General features: G+C 51.1%; 10 protein-coding genes across 10 annotated transcripts; 5 read left to right on the top strand and 5 right to left on the bottom strand.

The window, feature by feature from the left end:
* Positions 1-402: 402 nt before the first annotated feature.
* Positions 403-1,662, top strand: BCR37DRAFT_331690 (pre-mRNA processing factor 3-domain-containing protein; the record flags this gene model as incomplete). Its single annotated transcript, XM_040867032.1, has 1 exon — positions 403-1,662. A coding segment is annotated over one exon (1,260 nt), but the record flags the coding sequence as incomplete, so codon positions are not given.
* Positions 1,663-1,882: 220 nt separating this feature from the next.
* BCR37DRAFT_350697 (pseudouridine synthase) lies at positions 1,883-3,280 on the top strand (the record flags this gene model as incomplete). The annotated part of the gene is made up of 1 exon (XM_040868028.1): positions 1,883-3,280. The coding sequence occupies one exon, from the start codon at positions 1,883-1,885 to the stop codon at positions 3,278-3,280; it is 1,398 nt and encodes a 465-aa protein (XP_040723169.1).
* A 43-nt stretch (positions 3,281-3,323) lies between these two features.
* BCR37DRAFT_350830 (uncharacterized protein) lies at positions 3,324-4,142 on the bottom strand (the record flags this gene model as incomplete). The annotated part of the gene is made up of 1 exon (XM_040868036.1): positions 3,324-4,142. One exon carries the CDS (start codon positions 4,140-4,142, stop codon positions 3,324-3,326), a length of 819 nt encoding a protein of 272 aa, XP_040723168.1.
* Positions 4,143-4,221: 79 nt separating this feature from the next.
* On the bottom strand, positions 4,222-4,684 carry BCR37DRAFT_122404 (uncharacterized protein). The gene is made up of 2 exons (XM_040866002.1): positions 4,320-4,684; positions 4,222-4,264 (listed from the first exon to the last, which is right to left on the bottom strand). Exon 1 carries the CDS (start codon positions 4,581-4,583, stop codon positions 4,356-4,358), a length of 228 nt encoding a protein of 75 aa, XP_040723167.1. The 5' UTR covers positions 4,584-4,684; the 3' UTR covers positions 4,222-4,264; positions 4,320-4,355.
* On the top strand, positions 4,558-6,040 carry BCR37DRAFT_122368 (uncharacterized protein). Its single transcript, XM_040866001.1, has one exon. The coding sequence runs from the start codon at positions 4,786-4,788 to the stop codon at positions 5,956-5,958; it is 1,173 nt and encodes a 390-aa protein (XP_040723166.1). The 5' UTR covers positions 4,558-4,785; the 3' UTR covers positions 5,959-6,040.
* A 213-nt stretch (positions 6,041-6,253) lies between these two features.
* Positions 6,254-7,279, top strand: BCR37DRAFT_338761 (mitochondrial matrix Mmp37; the record flags this gene model as incomplete). The annotated part of the gene is made up of 1 exon (XM_040867311.1): positions 6,254-7,279. A coding segment is annotated over one exon (1,026 nt), but the record flags the coding sequence as incomplete, so codon positions are not given.
* Positions 7,280-7,785: 506 nt separating this feature from the next.
* BCR37DRAFT_361139 (regulator of Vps4 activity in the MVB pathway-domain-containing protein) lies at positions 7,786-8,466 on the bottom strand (the record flags this gene model as incomplete). The annotated part of the gene is made up of 2 exons (XM_040868226.1): positions 8,187-8,466; positions 7,786-8,126 (listed from the first exon to the last, which is right to left on the bottom strand). Coding segments are annotated over exons 1-2 (591 nt in total), but the record flags the coding sequence as incomplete, so codon positions are not given.
* Positions 8,467-8,972: 506 nt separating this feature from the next.
* On the top strand, positions 8,973-13,254 carry BCR37DRAFT_382682 (Molybdopterin-binding domain of aldehyde dehydrogenase-domain-containing protein). The gene is made up of 2 exons (XM_040869929.1): positions 8,973-9,092; positions 9,135-13,254. Exon 2 carries the CDS (start codon positions 9,135-9,137, stop codon positions 13,203-13,205), a length of 4,071 nt encoding a protein of 1,356 aa, XP_040723163.1. The 5' UTR covers positions 8,973-9,092; the 3' UTR covers positions 13,206-13,254.
* Positions 13,255-13,319: 65 nt separating this feature from the next.
* On the bottom strand, positions 13,320-13,984 carry BCR37DRAFT_394864 (uncharacterized protein; the record flags this gene model as incomplete). Its single annotated transcript, XM_040871537.1, has 2 exons — positions 13,320-13,361; positions 13,409-13,984. The coding sequence occupies 2 exons, from the start codon at positions 13,982-13,984 to the stop codon at positions 13,320-13,322; spliced, it is 618 nt and encodes a 205-aa protein (XP_040723162.1).
* A 92-nt stretch (positions 13,985-14,076) lies between these two features.
* On the bottom strand, positions 14,077-15,996 carry BCR37DRAFT_350702 (kinase-like domain-containing protein; the record flags this gene model as incomplete). Its single annotated transcript, XM_040868029.1, has 2 exons — positions 14,077-14,753; positions 14,868-15,996. The coding sequence occupies 2 exons, from the start codon at positions 15,994-15,996 to the stop codon at positions 14,077-14,079; spliced, it is 1,806 nt and encodes a 601-aa protein (XP_040723161.1).
* Positions 15,997-16,544: the final 548 nt, after the last annotated feature.

The following is a 16,544-nucleotide window of genomic DNA, read 5'->3' as shown; positions in this document are numbered from 1 at the left end:
TTTCGTCAAATTTTTGGTCGCTTCGATTTCTCACGGCGTCGTCAGTCCGTGTACTCTGCCGCTGTACAACTAGTTCTAGCTCAGGTATCAGGCATAGCTCGGTCTAAGGCAGCTGACATGTCGTCAAACAAAAGACCGCATCCAGATACTGAGGATGTGGTCGCTCGTGCTCGAGCAGCAGTCGCTGCCAAGATTGCAAAGCTCAATGCTGCTCAGACATCTCCGAAAGCTGCTCCCTCAAACGCTTCTCAATCGTCAACACAGAGTCAGCCCGGTCAAGCAGCTTCAAAGATGAATCCGGCACTAGCGGCTCGTATCGCAGCTGCGAAAGCTGCTGTTGTCGCGCGTACGAATGCAAAAGCGGGCAATGACCACCTGCCTTCCTCGTCAGAGGCATCTGCGAGAGGTGGCCTGGCTACGGCACTACATCCAGCATTGCAAGATGATTCTCTCTTGCTTGCGAGCAAGAAGCGAAGTGCCAAGTCACGCTTTGCTACAACTATGGCGAATCAGAAACCGCAGGAGCCTACACAGGTCCCGAAACGCAAGCAGCTTGAGCTGCTCAATGGGGTAGAAGGCTTCAGCGACACGACAAAGAATCCTTATTATGATGCGAAGCTTGGTGGCAGAGATCTCAGCCGACCCGTGAATCGACGTGCCAAAGTGCTCCAGTTCAACCCGCATGGCAAGTTCATTGAGCAGGCGAATGAAATCAGGCGTGAGCAGGAGCTCAAGGCCATACGTGCTCAACAGGCTGCTGAAGCGCGTAAAGCTGGTTTGGAAGACGACTTTGATATGTCGAGCAGACTCATTAAGAAGCCTGAACCACCCGTGGTCGAGTGGTGGGATAAGCCTTTCCTACAGGAAGCCACGGATCAATCGACAGAGCCACTGCTGAATGAGAGTGCCGTTACTAACATGGTACAACACCCCATTCCAATTCCAGCACCGGTAGACTTGAATGCGCCTGAGCCAAAGGGCATCATGTATACGAAGCGCGAGCACAAGAAGATGCGTAATCAGGATCGTACTGCGAAGCGAAAGGATACGCAGGACAAGCAACGTCTAGGTCTCATTCCGCCTGAGCCACCAAAAGTGAAGCTCAGCAACATGATGACTCTGTATGCTGAAGAAGCAGCACTCGATCCCACCAAGATGGAGCAAAAGGTGCGGGCGCAGATGGCAGAGCGCAGAGATCGTCATGAACGGGATAACATCGAGCGTATGTTGACGAAGGAGGAAAAAGCAGAAAAGGCGCGCATCAAGCTTGAGGAGGATGCAGCTCGCGGTATCCACGGATGTGCATGGCGTGTTGAGACACTTGCGAGCCGCTATGTGCGTAAGCGGATTGACGACAACGCACACCAGTGCGCCTTGACGGGCGTGGTGGTGCTAAACCCGAGATTCAACCTGGTGTACATCGAAGGCGGCCAGAAGAGTGTTAAGTTTTTCCAAAAGCTTATGGAGAACCGAATTGCATGGACAGAGCCACCGCGGAATGCGATGCAAGTCGATGACAATGAGGACGATCCCGAACGCCCGGACTATGAGAACAATCGATGCACAAGGATCTGGGAGGGCGAACTGAAGACACGAACACGTCGGGCGTTTCTGTACAAAAAGTGTCCGACTGATGTCGAGGTGAAGGATGCACTGCGAGATAGTTTCCCACTCTGGCAAGTCGCCAAGCAGCACAAGGAGGAGATATAGGCACACTGAGCTTGGAAGAGCACCACCATCTCAAGGATTCGTGCGAATTTCAAAATTGTTGGCACCAGAAGACGAATGAGCGCGACGACGTTGGGCTTTGAGGCATCGCATGCTCATAGCATCGACAGGGCTTCGCCAATTGATTTGTAGATTCGCAAGTAATAGGCGTGGGATGGCAGAGTACTCGTCCGCGTCTCGTGCAGATCTCCTGCAGCGTATCATCGATCTCGAGGGCCAGCTGGCAAGACACAACCAGAGTGCGACAGCCCCTGCACCTGCACCTGCACCTGCACCTGAGAGCACAGACAGTTTGGTCAAGGGCTCGAGATCCACCAAGATACGTCTGACTAGAAGGGAGATTCTTGAGCAAAAACCGCTTCGGCAGCTAGACTTTTCGCGCTACGTGCACAAGTATGTCGCCTTCAAGTATGCCTACTTGGGCTGGCACTACAATGGTCTCGTGACGCAAAATATGCCGACAGAGTTCCCGACTGTTGAAGAAGAGATCTTCAAGGCATTGTTAAAGACGAAGATGATTCAACATCCGGATGAATGCAACTTCTCGCGGTGCGGAAGAACCGATAAAGGTGTGTCTGCTATGGGTCAAGTGATGGCGCTACGTGTGCGAACAAACGTTTTGCTCGAAGATGCAGAGACTAGCACAGTGGCGCCCAAGTACATTGAGCAACTCAACGGCTGTCTCCCGCGGACAATTCGCATCTTGGCGTATGATGATCGGATAGCAGACGATTTCTCAGCCCGTTTCAGCTGCGTCAAACGACACTACAAGTATCTCATTCATCCTGCCGTGATTGGCAGTACACCTCTTGATATAAAGGCTATGAATGAAGCATGTAAGCTGCTGGAAGGCGACCATGACTTTCGCAATTTCTGCAAGCTCGACACGTCCAAGCAAATCACCAACTTTAAGCGCATCATTCTGCGCTGCAGCATCACGCCTCTTGAGCCTGCATGCGGTGACCCTCTCAAGGACTTGATGGTGTTGGATCTAGAGGGCACTGCGTTCTTGTGGCACCAAGTACGTTGCATCACTGCAACATTACTGGCAATCGGTCGTGGGCATGAACAGCCTTCCCTCATTACACAATTGCTCAATGTTGAACAAGTACCTACAAAGCCGAGCTATGAAATGGCGAATGACCTGCCTTTGACTCTGTATGATACCGATTTTGGAGATAAGGTAAAGTGGCAGTATGGCCAATATGCAGATCGCTTTGCTGCCATTTCCTTCGCCACATATCATGAGAGTTTGTTACAGGAAACGATCTCGAGCTGGCTGGTCCGTGCGGCGCTTGATAGTGCAGCTGGCTATGCAGCACAGCATCCAGGCGCCAAAGGAACCAATGATGATGGGCTTGATACTCTGAGACAGACGTTAATGAATGGCATTGATATTGGTGATGGACACATCAAGCCGTGGCGGGAGTATACGCCCGTCATGAAGCGGAAGCGAGGAGACTTGCCAGAGGAGGTGAATGCTAGGTACGCTGCTCGAATGGAACGACGTGATGAACTCAGAAAGACTCAAGATACAGATATGGCCGATTGAGGTTAAAACTAGGTAGCCTACAAAAGATATACACAAAGAAAGTTTATTCAAGTACACTCTCAGCAAGACCGTTGTAAAGATACACCTGTGCCCACTCCTTCCAGTTACGCATACCAATCAACATGTTCATCTTTTCAGGACACACCAAGAATCGGCTCTCGTACTCCATCACAGTCCTCACAATCATTCGAGCAACATCCTCAGGAGGCTGAGCAGAAGTCACGAGCTTGCTGCTTTGCTTGCCAAAGTCATCATTCTTGAGGAGTGCTGTAGCCGTGTACAATGGGTGAATGGTCGACGTGCGAACACCGGGCGTCTTGTGGATGTACTGCAATTCACACTGCAAAGTCTCCGTGAAGGAGGTGGCAGCGGCCTTGGACATATTGTAGTCACCAATCTTCGGTGCACTGAGGAATGCAGCGCCAGAAGAAATCGTGATGACATGACCACGATTAGCGGCAATCATGGAAGGTACGAATGCTTGTGTTGTCCAATAGTGGGAAATGGCATTCACTTGCATTGTTCGGTTGATGTTGTCCTCCGTCGATTCCATGATTGCTTGCTTTCGAACGATACCTGCATTGTTGATCAAGATCGTAGGTGAGCCCATAGCAGCCTTGACATCTTGTGCAACACGCATCACTTGCTCGCGATCAGTAATGTCGCATTCGAAGAACTTGACTCGACTGTTGCCCGTCACAGGTGATGTAGTAGGCAATGGGTTGCGGTCCAGGATAGCAACACGCAATCCTTTTGCAGCAAGCATTCCAACAGTCACGAGACCAATGCCACTGCAACCGCCCGTGATGACAACCACGTCCTGTGTGGTATCAATCCTGCGCACAGTCCAACCATTACGCATGCCTTTTGCATAACGCCTGCTGAGCCAGGCAAGGACACTGGCAGCGAGTGCGATGTGTGCAGACCTAAGCCATGAACGCGCTCGCAGGTTACCGCGACGCGAAGAACGGTGTAGTCCTGCGACTATCAGTGCGACGATGAGAGGCTGGTCGAATGTGACGCCCTTGAGCCTGGACACGATACCCATGATTCTGATTTTTCTGGTAGCTTCTTGCTATAGACTCTCGAAAGAGGCCGAGTGTGGGTAGTTATAGCTTATTAGCAGAGACGACACAGCTGCTGAGTAGATTGAGCTTGGCTGTGTAGCTCGAGGTCTGTGAGCGTGGGGTCGGACTGCGGGTGAAGTGAGATCCGAGACGCGGGGAAGCGAAGGGAGATTAAGTGCAGTCACACAAACAGCCTGGCAATAGCACATGTGCATGATAGCACATAGGCGCAGCATGTACTGTCGAGGTCCAGTCTCCTCTGGACTGTCCCTTTCACCCTCCTGCTCAGACACATGTGACTGCTCCGTGAACGAGGAAGTACGTCATGGCAAACTCCCGGAGACGTCACTTTGGCCCGTGAATCATCATGAGGCTTGAGCTTGATATAAGAGAGGCTGCCAGACCATCTAGCCTCGCTCCAATACAGTCTCTAAAATCATGTACACTCGCACAGCCCTCCGTACCACGCGCAACTTGCGTATTCTCAAGCAGGTCCGTCACAACAGTGCCGGTGCAAGGCCTGCTACCGCCGGTGGACAGTCTGGTGCTGTCGCCGGTGGTATTGCCGGGGCGGTCGCTGCCCTGACTGTTGGTTATGCAGCATACCACTTCTCAGGCGCTCGGGCTGCCGTTAAGATGGCATCGGAGACCAAAGCAACCATGGACTCGATGAAGCAAAAAGTACTGGATGCCACACCAGAGCCAAAGGAGGCGCTGAGGTTTTTGAGGCAAACGACACAGTCTTATGCTGCCATGATTCCAGGCGCTAAGCCAATCTTGGATAGTGCCTTTGATGACTTGGACAAGTTGTCTGCCAAGCATGGCGACAAGGTTGACAAGCTCGTCACAGAGACTTACAATGAGCTGAAGGGTGTTGCTACAAAGGGCTCGCTTGATCTCGAAACTGCCAACAAGGCTTGGGGCATCATGCAGTCCAAGATTGCGCAGATCAAGGAGCTCGCAGCAGCAGCAGGCGGCGATCTCGTTGACCAGCACCCGGAACTCAAGAAACAAGCTGGTGCACGCTTCAACGACTTGAAGAGGCTCGCAGAGCAGTACGGTCCTGAGGCGCAAAAGGAAGTGGATGAAATGTACAACAAGGTACAAGAGCTTGCAAGCAAAGGTCTGAACGCTGGATCCATTGGCGAGATCACCAAGCTTGCAAATGACAAATTTGCCGAATTGAAGCAAAAGGGTGAGGACGCATACAACCAGGGCTTCGAGAAGAGCATCAAGCCATTGCTTGCCAAGTCTCCGGAAGTGTCCAAGTTCTTCGAGGACAACCAAGATGCCATCAAGTCTGGCGATATCAAGAAGCTGATCCCAGCCGTCAAGAAGGCTATCGACCAGCAGGACTTTGGCTCTTTGCAGCAATACGTGGACCAGGCGAAATCATACGCCAACAACTCTGGTCTCGGCAGCTACCTCGATGCCATTCCCTCTGGCAGTGAGATTATGGGCCACTTCAAGGACATTCACGCCATTGCAGACAAGCACGGCGAAGAGGCCAAGAAGTTGAGTGAAGACACCTTGGCTGAGGTCAAGCAGATTCTGACCAAGCGGGCTGAACAGGCGCGAAAGATTGCCGAGCAAGCCAAGAAGGATCTCTAGATCAGTAGCATTAGTCTCAGCATAGGGAGACTGTGTAAAAGTATGAACCCAACGAGAAAATCGGAGCTGTGTAGAGGAAGTATATTTTATACGTATGCTTCTCTGGTTGTGAATTTTGACTCCAGCAGATGACGTTCAGCATGACTACCACAATGCGGAGAGAATGAGACGGACAAGCACTCATCTTCTAGGCTATCGCCAGCATGCAAGGCTCTTTTCCCAGTCTATTGCTCTGCGTGAGGTGTCCACCAGTCCAAACAACGAGATCATCGAACAAGTGGACGTAGGGCATGACGAACTCACGCAACAGCTTCGCCAAGTCCTTTGGCAATTCAAGGCACCCATTCGCTTTGCATTTGCCTATGGCTCTGGCGTATTTCCTCAACGCGGCTATGCGAAAACGCCCACGACAAAGCCCATGGTCGACTACATCTTTGGCGTCTCACATGCTCAACACTTTCATTCTCTCAATTTGACAGATCATGCGGACCACTACTCTTTTCTGCGACGGCTCGGGTCAGGCACGATTTCACATGTTCAAGAACGATACGGTGCAGGCGTCTACTTCAATCCCTACGTTACTGTAAATGGCATTGCCATCAAATATGGTGTCGTCAACCTCGATACACTTTGCGAAGATTTAGACGACTGGCGGACATTATACCTTGCTGGACGTATGCAAAAGCCCATCAAAGTTCTCCGAGACCATCCTCAAGTTCAACTGGCGTATCAACGAACGCTCAACGCCGCGCTACGTGCTGCGCTGTTGCTTCTACCACAGACGTTTACTGAACGCCAACTATTCACGACAATAGCGAGTCTCTCGTATCTCGGAGACCCACGCATGTCTGTTGGTGGTGAGAACCCCAAAAAGGTAGAAAATATCGTCTCTGCGCAACAGCAACATTTCCGAAGTCTCTATGGCCCTTTGATGGCAGATCTACCAAATATCCAATACATGGGCACCGAGCATTCAGGTCAAGATATGGCTGGTTTGACGCAAGACTTGAACCCACAAACGCGTGGAAATATGGTCAGACGACTACCGAAGACATTTCAAGCGAAACTTTACAATGCTTATCGGCATAAGCTCGGTGAACAGCATGCGATCCACATTCAAACATCAGAAAAGGAAGGTGTGCCTTCCACTTTTGGCAGCCCCTTTGATGTGGCTATTGCGGCGTCGTCCACTCTGAATGCCGAAGTAATGAAAGCTATTAGCGCAACGGTAGCATGGCCGTCGACTGTGCAAACCATCAAGGGTATCTTAACGGCTGGCCCTTTCAAGAGCTGGAATTACGTTGCCGAAAAGCTCAAGAAAGCCAAGGTGATCTCGTCCAAAAAGAACGAGACGCCTCAAGCTCGGTCAGAAAAGACTGTCACGTTGGCAGGTACCTCCACAGCAGCGGCCATTCGTGATTCTGTACGGCAAGAAGGCATGAAATCGCCTGTGCAGAAGAGTACTGATAAGCAGGACGTGTAAATAGAGTCATGTAAAGAAACGTCATACAGCCGAAAGGTCTATCCTCGTTTCAACTTCTCAAATCGTGACATGAGCGCGTCAAAGCTCTGATCATCAACGCCACTCGTTCCTTGCGTCCCACTCGCGCCTGGCGGCTTTGCAAGGGGCGGTGCAGCGTCCTTTGGTACCACAAGTCGCGGCCTTGGATTCTCCGTACTAGGTGAGGGTAGCGATACGCTCGCCACTGCTTTACCACCTGGCGTAGACGGCAATCCCGGCAGGTCGCCATCATCCACCGTAAGTCCTGGACTCGCCACAGGAACACGCTCTGCATTGCCCGTTCCAGGCTCGTCGTCGCCATCGTGTACGGACCCAGGCGGGGTATCTCCATTGTGGAAGTCGACACCATACGCTCTCGCAATCTCTCGTAGATAGCTGGTGACCAACTGCGCATCTGGCACAGCGAAGCGTAATTTGCCCAGTACTTTTTCACTCACTTTACTCTCTGAACCAGGTCCACCGCCCATTGTCTCCGCTGCTGTCGCTGAAGCCGTCAGCTCTTGGTCGAATGCTTTGCCATATCGCTGGATCAGTAATCTCCGCAACTCCGTGAGTTCTTTGACATCGACACGCGGCGCTGCGTACATGAGTGAGTAGAGTGCTTCCTCCAAACCACCATGCGCACCACCACTACTCTCTACCACCCCTGAGACACTCGCAGGCGTACCACCTTTAACCCCACCAAGTTGTAGCGCATCGAGCAGACCGATACGGGCAAGTAACAACTCACAGTACAATTCAAGTACTTCCAACAACTCAACATAAATATCATCCGCAATGATATTCTCAACACGAATACGTGCACTTTGAATTTTACCCTGCGGTATCAATTGAAGTGCCAGCTCGCGTCGTGCTTGTTTAGAAAGTGCGACTTTCTTTTGTTGCAGCAAGCGAAGGCGGCTGACGCTGAGTTTGAGGTTGACTTTGATCTTGGCGAGGTCTGCAGGCGCTGGCATTCGTGCAGCTAGTTTCAAATGTGATAGAATGTGAGCCGCAGAAGCTACAGGACTCTTTAGAATACTCTAGCTAGAGACCAGTTGATGAAGTCACGCGCGATTGTAGCAGCTTGGCAGACTGCACGTGAGTTCATGTTCAGATGACACCGAAATGGTCGATATCCTATCATGCTTGGTACCGTGGGCTGGAGAGGACATCTCTTGGTAATCAGACGCTCGACACTTAGCAGGCGATATTTGATCAGTCCTGCATACAAGTTTGTCTAAGCCGTTCACTTTACGGGTTATTTACCATGTTGCAGGATGCTCACGGCGATGTTCTCTCTTCGTTGATCAGTCAAGCAATCGCAAGCTGAAGCCTGCCTTTCGATCAAGCTTCATAGGGAATCATAGCAACATGACTACATCTCCAGGGGTCTATTTGTTCGTGGCACAGAAGGACAAGCGAAGTAGTTCTATGCCTGTGATTGGCTGGCGATAAGAAATTCTGGAGGTTGCCACTTGCGCACGAAGCCGAAGAAGACAACACCCAGCACCCAACACTCATATAGACCCTCGGGCTGCCGCGGCATCATCTCCACCATTCCTATAGCAGCTGTAGCTACTGGGACAAGCAGCAGTGACAAGGGCCGACAGAGACTGCAAATTCATCTATCGTGAGCCTAATACACATCCTACTGCAAACGACTGACCATCAGATGCCCAACGACGCAGTCCTCGTGCCGTCCGTTTCTGTCGCGAGCGAAACGAGCGTCCAACAAGTCCTCCTCAAGCTTGCCAAGCATGAAGCCTGGTCTTCAGAGCTCTTCTTCTACCTCAATGGCAACAGAGTAGTCTTGCAGAATCCAGATCCAGAAGCCACCGTGCTAGAATATATCCGCGCAATCGGCCTAACAGGGACGAAACGCGGTTGCGAGGAAGGCGGCTGTGGCAGTTGTACAGTCATCGTCGCTGAATATGACAAAGATACAAAGAAAGTCTATCATGCGAGTATCAATGCGTGTATCGCACCGCTTGTCTTCCTCGATGGCAAACATCTCATCACCGTCGAAGCACTCGGCACACACAAGAACCCACATCCAGCGCAAGAACGCATTGCCAAACTTCACGGCAGTCAATGTGGTTTCTGTACACCAGGATTCGTCATGTCATTGTATGCGACATTGAGAAATAACCCTGAGCCATCGGAGCATGAGCTCGAAGAAGCCTTTGACGGCAACTTGTGTCGATGTACTGGATACAGACCCATTCTCGATGCTGCGCGGACATTCGCTAAAGGCGCCGACAAGGGTTGTGCTATGGGCGACAAGTGCTGCAAGATGGGAGGTACACAAGATGCGTGTGGCTCATCACTCGAGACCAACCCACCTACGGCACGCAACTTCCCACCCGTTGATTTCAAGCCCTACGACCCAACCACTGAACTGCTCTTCCCACCTGCCCTCAAGAAGTATGAACCAAGAGCCCTGTACTTTGGCAATGAACGCAAGTACTGGTTCAGACCCGTCACGGTGGATACTTTGCTCGACATCAAAGCTATTGCTGGCGCTGACGCCAAAATCACCGGTGGCAGCTCAGAGATCCAAATTGAAATCAAGTTCAAGAACCTCAACTACAACCTATCCGTCTATGCTGGCGAAATCAAAGCGCTCAAGCAAATTGAGTTTCACGACAATCACATCACTGTTGGTGCCAATGCGACCCTCACTGATGTCGAATACCAACTCGATGAGCCCGCTACAAAACGCTACGGAGAAACACGCGCACAGTCTTTCGCTGCAATTGTCAAGCAACTCAAATACTTTGCCGGTCGACAAATTCGAAACGTCGGCACGCCCGCAGGTGCACTTGCAACAGCATCACCCATTAGTGATCTCAATCCACTCTTGATGGCATTGGGCGCCAAGATCTTTTATCGCTGCGCTGGTCAACCTGAACGAGCGCTTGATGTGCTTTCTTTCTTTACTGGTTATCGACGGACTGCTTTACCGGCTGATGGTGTCCTGACACGCATCGAGATTCCTGTCCTGAAGGAGCAAGAGTTTGCACGCAGTTACAAGCAGTCGAAGCGCAAGGATGATGATATTGCCATTGTCACGAGCGGTATGCGAGTGAGACTCGCTGCCGACAATACAGTCGAGGAAATTGGTCTTGCATATGGTGGCATGGCAGCAACGACCGTCATGGCTCTCAAGACACAGGCTTTCCTGATGGGCAAGCGTTGGACTGATAAAGATGTCCTTGAACAGGCACTGAACACGCTGGGTGAAGAATTTGACTTGCCATTCGGTGTGCCTGGAGGTATGGCCACCTTCAGAAAGTCACTTGCCATTGGCTTCTTCTACCGGTTCCATGCAGATGTTTGCCAGCAGCTCGGCACAGAACTCGATGCTCAGGCAGTAGCGCCCATTGAACGTGGCTTGATGAAAAGCTGGCGTGATCATGAAGTACCAGTGCAAAACACCCGGATTGTCGGTAAGCCACTGCCGCATGTTGCAGCGATGCGACAAGTGACGGGTCAAGCTCAGTATACGGATGATTTCCCAGCGTTTGCAAATCAGCTGTATGGTTGTATGGTTTGGTCCACAAAAGCACACGCCAAGGTACTTGCTGTGGATGCATCCGCGGCACTGGCACTTCCTGGTGTCACCCGATGGATTTCCGCCTCAGATATCCGAGAAGGCGGTAATCTTTGGGGTGATGTTATTCAAGATGAGCCGTATCTTGCTGAAGCGGAAGTCTTTTGTCATGGTCAACCCATCGGTATGATCCTTGCTGATACCTATGCTCAAGCGCGTTTGGGAGCGCAAGCGGTCGGTGTCAAGTATACTGAACTTCCAGCGATCCTGACGTGCGATGAGGCTATTGCAGCAGACAGCTTCCACCCCTACCAAAAGTTCATGCGATGCGGTCTAGATATGGACGAAGCATTCGCTCAGTGTGACCATGTCATTGAAGGAGAGGCGCGGATGGGTGGACAAGAGCAATTCTACCTCGAAACACAAGCATGTGTTACTGTGCCCCGGGGTGATGATGAGTTTGAGATTTTCACTGGCACGCAGAATCCAACTTTTACGCAGTTGGCCGTGGCTGAGTTACTGGGGCTCGGTGCATCGCGTGTCAATGTGCGTGTCAATCGCATGGGTGGCGCGTTTGGTGGTAAGGAATCACGAAGTGTTCAATTGGCAGCCATCACGTCTTTGGCTGCAAGTGTCACGCAGCGTCCTGTTCGATGCATGCTTGATCGTGATTCTGACATGATTTCAACGGGTCAGCGTAACCCGTACCAAGCAAAGTGGAAGGCTGGCATTAAAGACGGCAAGGTGTTTGCACTCGATGGAGATATCACCAATAATGCAGGCTGGTCACTTGACCTGTCAGGTGCCACCATGGATCGTTGTCTATCGCATATCGAGAATTGTTACACCATTCCGAATGTCCACGTTCGCGGCCGGTGCGCAAAGACCAACATTCATTCCAATACAGCCTTCCGAGGCTTTGGCGCTCCGCAAGGCTCGTTCATTGCAGAAACGATTATGGAAACCATTGCTGATAAGCTCAAGATGGATGTGCATCAGCTTCGATGTGATAATTTGTCATGGGAAGGTCATCGCACGCCGTATGGCCAAGAGCTCATCGACTGGCACATGCCACGACTCTGGACTGAAGTACTGAAGGAAGCAGAGTACGAGAAGCGCAAGCAGGCGATTGAAGAGTTCAACAAGTCGTCTAAATGGAAGAAGCGTGGTATTGCGATCGTGCCTGTCAAGCATGGCATTTCATTCGGCGCAATGCATTACAACCAGGCAGGTGCGCTCGTCCATGTTTACAAAGATGGTAATGTCCTTTTGGCTCATGGTGGAACAGAGATGGGCCAAGGTCTGAACACAAAGATGATTCAGGTGTGTGCAGAAGAGCTTGGCATTCCATTTGACCAAGTCTTTGTTTCGGAAACATCCACCAACACGGTGGCCAATACATCCCCGACTGCTGCCTCTGCTGGATCTGACTTGAATGGCGCTGCCATTAAGAACGCATGCGATCAGATTATGGAGCGGCTGAAACCTTTCTTTGAAGCAGACCCAGAAGCGTCCTTTAAGCAGATTGTCAAGACTGCATATTACGCCAGAGTCAACTTGAGTGCAAACGGACACTACAAGACACCAGACATTGCCTATGTATGGGGCTCAAAGAGCGACGAAGCAAAACCCCTTTATTCTTACTTCACCCAAGCTGTGGGCTGCTCCGAGGTTGAGATTGACTGTTTGACAGGCGACTGGACTCTGCTGCGGACAGATCTCAAGATGGATATTGGCCGGAGTATCAATCCTGCCATTGACTATGGTCAGGTGGAAGGTGCGTTTGTGCAAGGTACTGGTCTCTTCACAATCGAAGAGTCTCTTTGGACTCGCCACAATGGTCAACTATTCACGAAAGGACCAGGAGCATACAAGATTCCTGGAGCACGCGATATTCCACAAGACTTCCGAGTAAGCTTCTTGAAGAAGGCTGATTGGGCCAATCTCAAGACTATTCAGTCAAGTAAAGGTATTGGCGAGCCAGGCCTCGCTTTAGGCTTGGCACCATTCTTCGCACTCAGAGATGCAGTCAAGCGTGCTCGTCTCGACTCGGGAGACGACACGTTTCTGGAGTGGCGTTCACCGGCGACGACTGAGCGCATCCGCTGCTCACTCAGTGACGATATCATCAAAGCTGCCAGAGTGCTTCCCAAGGATGGGGAGCAGGACTTTTTCGTGTCATTGCCGTAGATAATCGACAAGTACATATGTCATTCTTGAGCTTCTGTCTTCCAACGAAATTCCTTTGGTCTTCCTTGCCGTTTCTGCTCTGTATCACAGAAATGAGCATTGCCGCATTCACACTCAATGCCGTCGCCTCGCAGCCAACGATAGGTGATGCTCCACCTTTCTTGTCGTTCACGACGCGCTCTTTCGGTCGCCCCGTCATTCACGGGCCATGGATCCGAACGACGCTTCTTGATGCCATGCTCAAACTCATAGCGAGATGCTCCAGACATGCGAATCATTGAACCAGGTACAAGATCTACAGGGACTTCGAATCTGCCCTCTGGACGAGGTTGTCGAAAGTCCATCGTCACTGGGTTGCCAAGTGACAACCCGAACAGATGAGTATATGTGCTGTGTGTATCACAGTGTGGAGGAATGCCTGAGCCAGGCGGATAGTACTGGATTGTGACTTGATCCGGATCCTGATATCCATTGACGAGTGCTTCATCCTCATTCAATGACAAGTCCCGACTTCCGACTGGGAAGGTCTCTCTGAGCCAATCTGGGTATGGTTTGAATGGGATCTGCTGATCTACGCCCATTGTCTTGTAGTCAAACGTATAGCCATAATGCAATGCCTTTCTCGTCAGAGGATTGCCGACCCCAGTGGTCTTGTGGTGCGACACAGGCCAGGGAAGAGCTTTGATGATGGCAAGCAACTTATCGTGCTCATCTTTGGACAAATAGCAAGGAGCAATCAATAGCCCTGGCACATCAGGATGCTCATGCAAGCTCTGCATGTCAACACATATATTGAAGCTCGTGTGGTCATGGTACAGGTTTGTGAACTCATTAAAAATTAAATGCCTAAGAAAGAGAAGCAGTCCCACGCTCAGAAGCCTATGCGACTCCGCCGCTTCTGCTTTTGCTCTGCTCCATTGCCAATAACACCATGCGTACCAGCAGCAGACGCAGCAAGATTCTTCCCACTCATATTGCTAGATGATGAGCGAGGCGGTTGATTCGCCATGGCGGCCGCTGCAGCTGCTGCTGGCCCACTGCCAGCTTGATGTGCTAGACGAGCGGCCACACGACCATTCGCCTCTTTGATGCTCTCTACCCAATCGTAGCTCCGTGTCGCTGGATCTTCAAAGAGATATGACTTTTGCGGTGTCTCCAAAAGAAAGCTCTTGCCAATCTCATCTGCAAGGCGTGTCACAGTTGTTGTGCCCGACAAGGTGATCTCGCCCTTAACCTTCTTGCTGTCTCCCGATACTTCAATGTAAAGACAACGGCCTGTCGAGGTAACAAGTAGAGTCCTATGCTTCTTCCTTGAAAGCATCTTGTTAAATTTGCGAGGTACATCGCCAGATGTAGATGACAGCACATTGACCTGACCTAGCCGCAAGATGCGCTCTCCAGGCAAGTTCAATATTTGTGAAAATTGCAAATCGAGTTCAGAGGGAGATGACTCAATTCGTGAGCGAGGCCGTGTTGTTGCAGTGGTAGAGGCACCGTTCACTGTAGCATGTTGTGGCGCGCGATGTGATTGTACGGCGCCATACGAGCCTGGCCCCGATATCGGCGAATTTTTCTGCGATGAGGACATGGGCGACTGCGCGACGGATTCATGATCATAATGTGCAGAGGTTGGTGCAATTGCAAATTTGGCGTGCGGAGAACCATGGTGCGCATGCTGATGCGCAAAGTCGAGGCGAGTACCTGAATGGGTGGGCAATTGGACGCTGCTCTGAGGCATGGCAAGTTGTTGCTGTTCAATTGTCATGCCTGGCTGCGGCCTGTAGGGTCGTAATTTTGGTGCTTTGACTTTCCATAGGGTCGACCAATCGACTGATTGGAAGAATGCATGTTGCCGTATTTGCGGTACGGTCAAGCGATCAACTGGATTCGCGACAAGGAGCTGTCGAATGAGGTCTGCAGCAGTCGCTGGAAATGCTGGTGGGAAGGTGTAATCGAGATGCACAATTTTTTGAAAGGTTTGATACTCATTGTTTGCTTTGAATGGAGGCTTGCCCGCGAGCAGTTGATAGAGGATACAGCCCAACGCCCAAAGATCTGATGACTTGCATGTGGACTTTTCAGTCAACAATTCGGGTGAGACGTACTCTGCAGTGCCAACGAACGAGTTTGCGCGATCAGATTGCTCCATACCTTCAAGCTCGCTGCCGTTGGTCGAACTGCCATTCGCGCTGCCATCGTGATCTAGCAATTTTGCTGTTCCAAAGTCGGCAATCTTGACGCGCATCTTGTCGTCGAGCAACACATTCTCTGGCTTCAAGTCGCGATGAATGACACCTTTTGAATGCATGTAATCAATAGCGTCCAGTATTTGCGCAGTATAGTACCGCGAGCATTCTTCGTCAAACGTCGTGAGCTTTTTGAGTACGCCGAGTAATTCGCCATTCGTGGCCAAATCAAGTACAAAGTACAAGCTCGCTTCGTCTTGGAATGTGTAGTACAGCCGCACCACACCAGGATGATCACCAAGCCTGAAGAGCGTGTTCTTTTCAATGTTGACGTACTTGACCTTCTTCTCCTTGATGATGTGCCGCTTATCAAGCACTTTGATGGCATACTCCTTGAGCGTTTGTCTGTCCGTCGCTAATACCACAGTCGAATACGAGCCTTCTCCAAGCGTCTCGCCAAAGGTGAAGTCCTTGACACCCTTCTTCACAACGACTTTTGTCTTGATGCCATTAACAACTGTGTGCTCTACCCGGCGACTTGCTCCACGATCTGCCCAGTCTTCGCCATTCTTATGAGGTTGGCCGGGATGGGCAGGCGGTTCCATCGCGTGTCGCGTGCCTGGATAAGGTGCATGACTGCTGTTGGTTGCAAAAGGCGACTGCTGCGCATGTCCATAATGTACTGCATTACCACCCGTAGATGCCGAGCCATTCACACCTGATGCGACGCTCCTCTCTGAATGTGTTGAATTGCGTACACCTGCACTACTTTGCCCAGATGCCATATTGAAGCCCGGATCTGCAGCGGACGGTAAACGACTACTGCTTGACGAGACAGACAAGGAGCTTGTGCTGTTCTTGCGTGATGTGGGACGCATACGGGCGACGTTATCGATTGCATGATCAAGCCGTGTCGGTCGCGGCTGCATCACCTGCGCATGGTTTGAAGGCGCAGCATCAGAGATACCATTGCTTGGTGTATACGATGTCGTATGACTTGCTGATGGCTGTGCAGATGCCTGAGGAAGGCTAGAGTTCAGCATTTACATGCAGTGGGGGGAGCAGGTGTCTAGCCCGCGAAATGGCGGAGTGCTCTGGTATTTGTCGCGGGGCTTCGTAGTTGCGCAGTATCGATCGGACTGTTCTTAGTTCG

Source organism: Protomyces lactucae-debilis (genome assembly GCF_002105105.1).
Source record: "Protomyces lactucae-debilis strain 12-1054 chromosome Unknown BCR37scaffold_19, whole genome shotgun sequence".
Classification (NCBI taxonomy): Eukaryota; Fungi; Ascomycota; class Taphrinomycetes; order Taphrinales; family Protomycetaceae; genus Protomyces; species Protomyces lactucae-debilis.
The sequence above is the reverse complement of the archived record's forward strand: the minus strand, read 5'-3'. Positions and strand labels throughout refer to the sequence as shown.

Excerpts from the sequence above, each read along its gene's own strand:
- BCR37DRAFT_122404 (XM_040866002.1), bottom strand. The coding sequence starts at position 4,583 with ATGCTGCGCCTATGTGCTATCATGCACATGTGCTATTGCCAGGCTGTT.
- BCR37DRAFT_122368 (XM_040866001.1), top strand. The coding sequence starts at position 4,786 with ATGTACACTCGCACAGCCCTCCGTACCACGCGCAACTTGCGTATTCTC.
- BCR37DRAFT_382682 (XM_040869929.1), top strand. The coding sequence starts at position 9,135 with ATGCCCAACGACGCAGTCCTCGTGCCGTCCGTTTCTGTCGCGAGCGAA.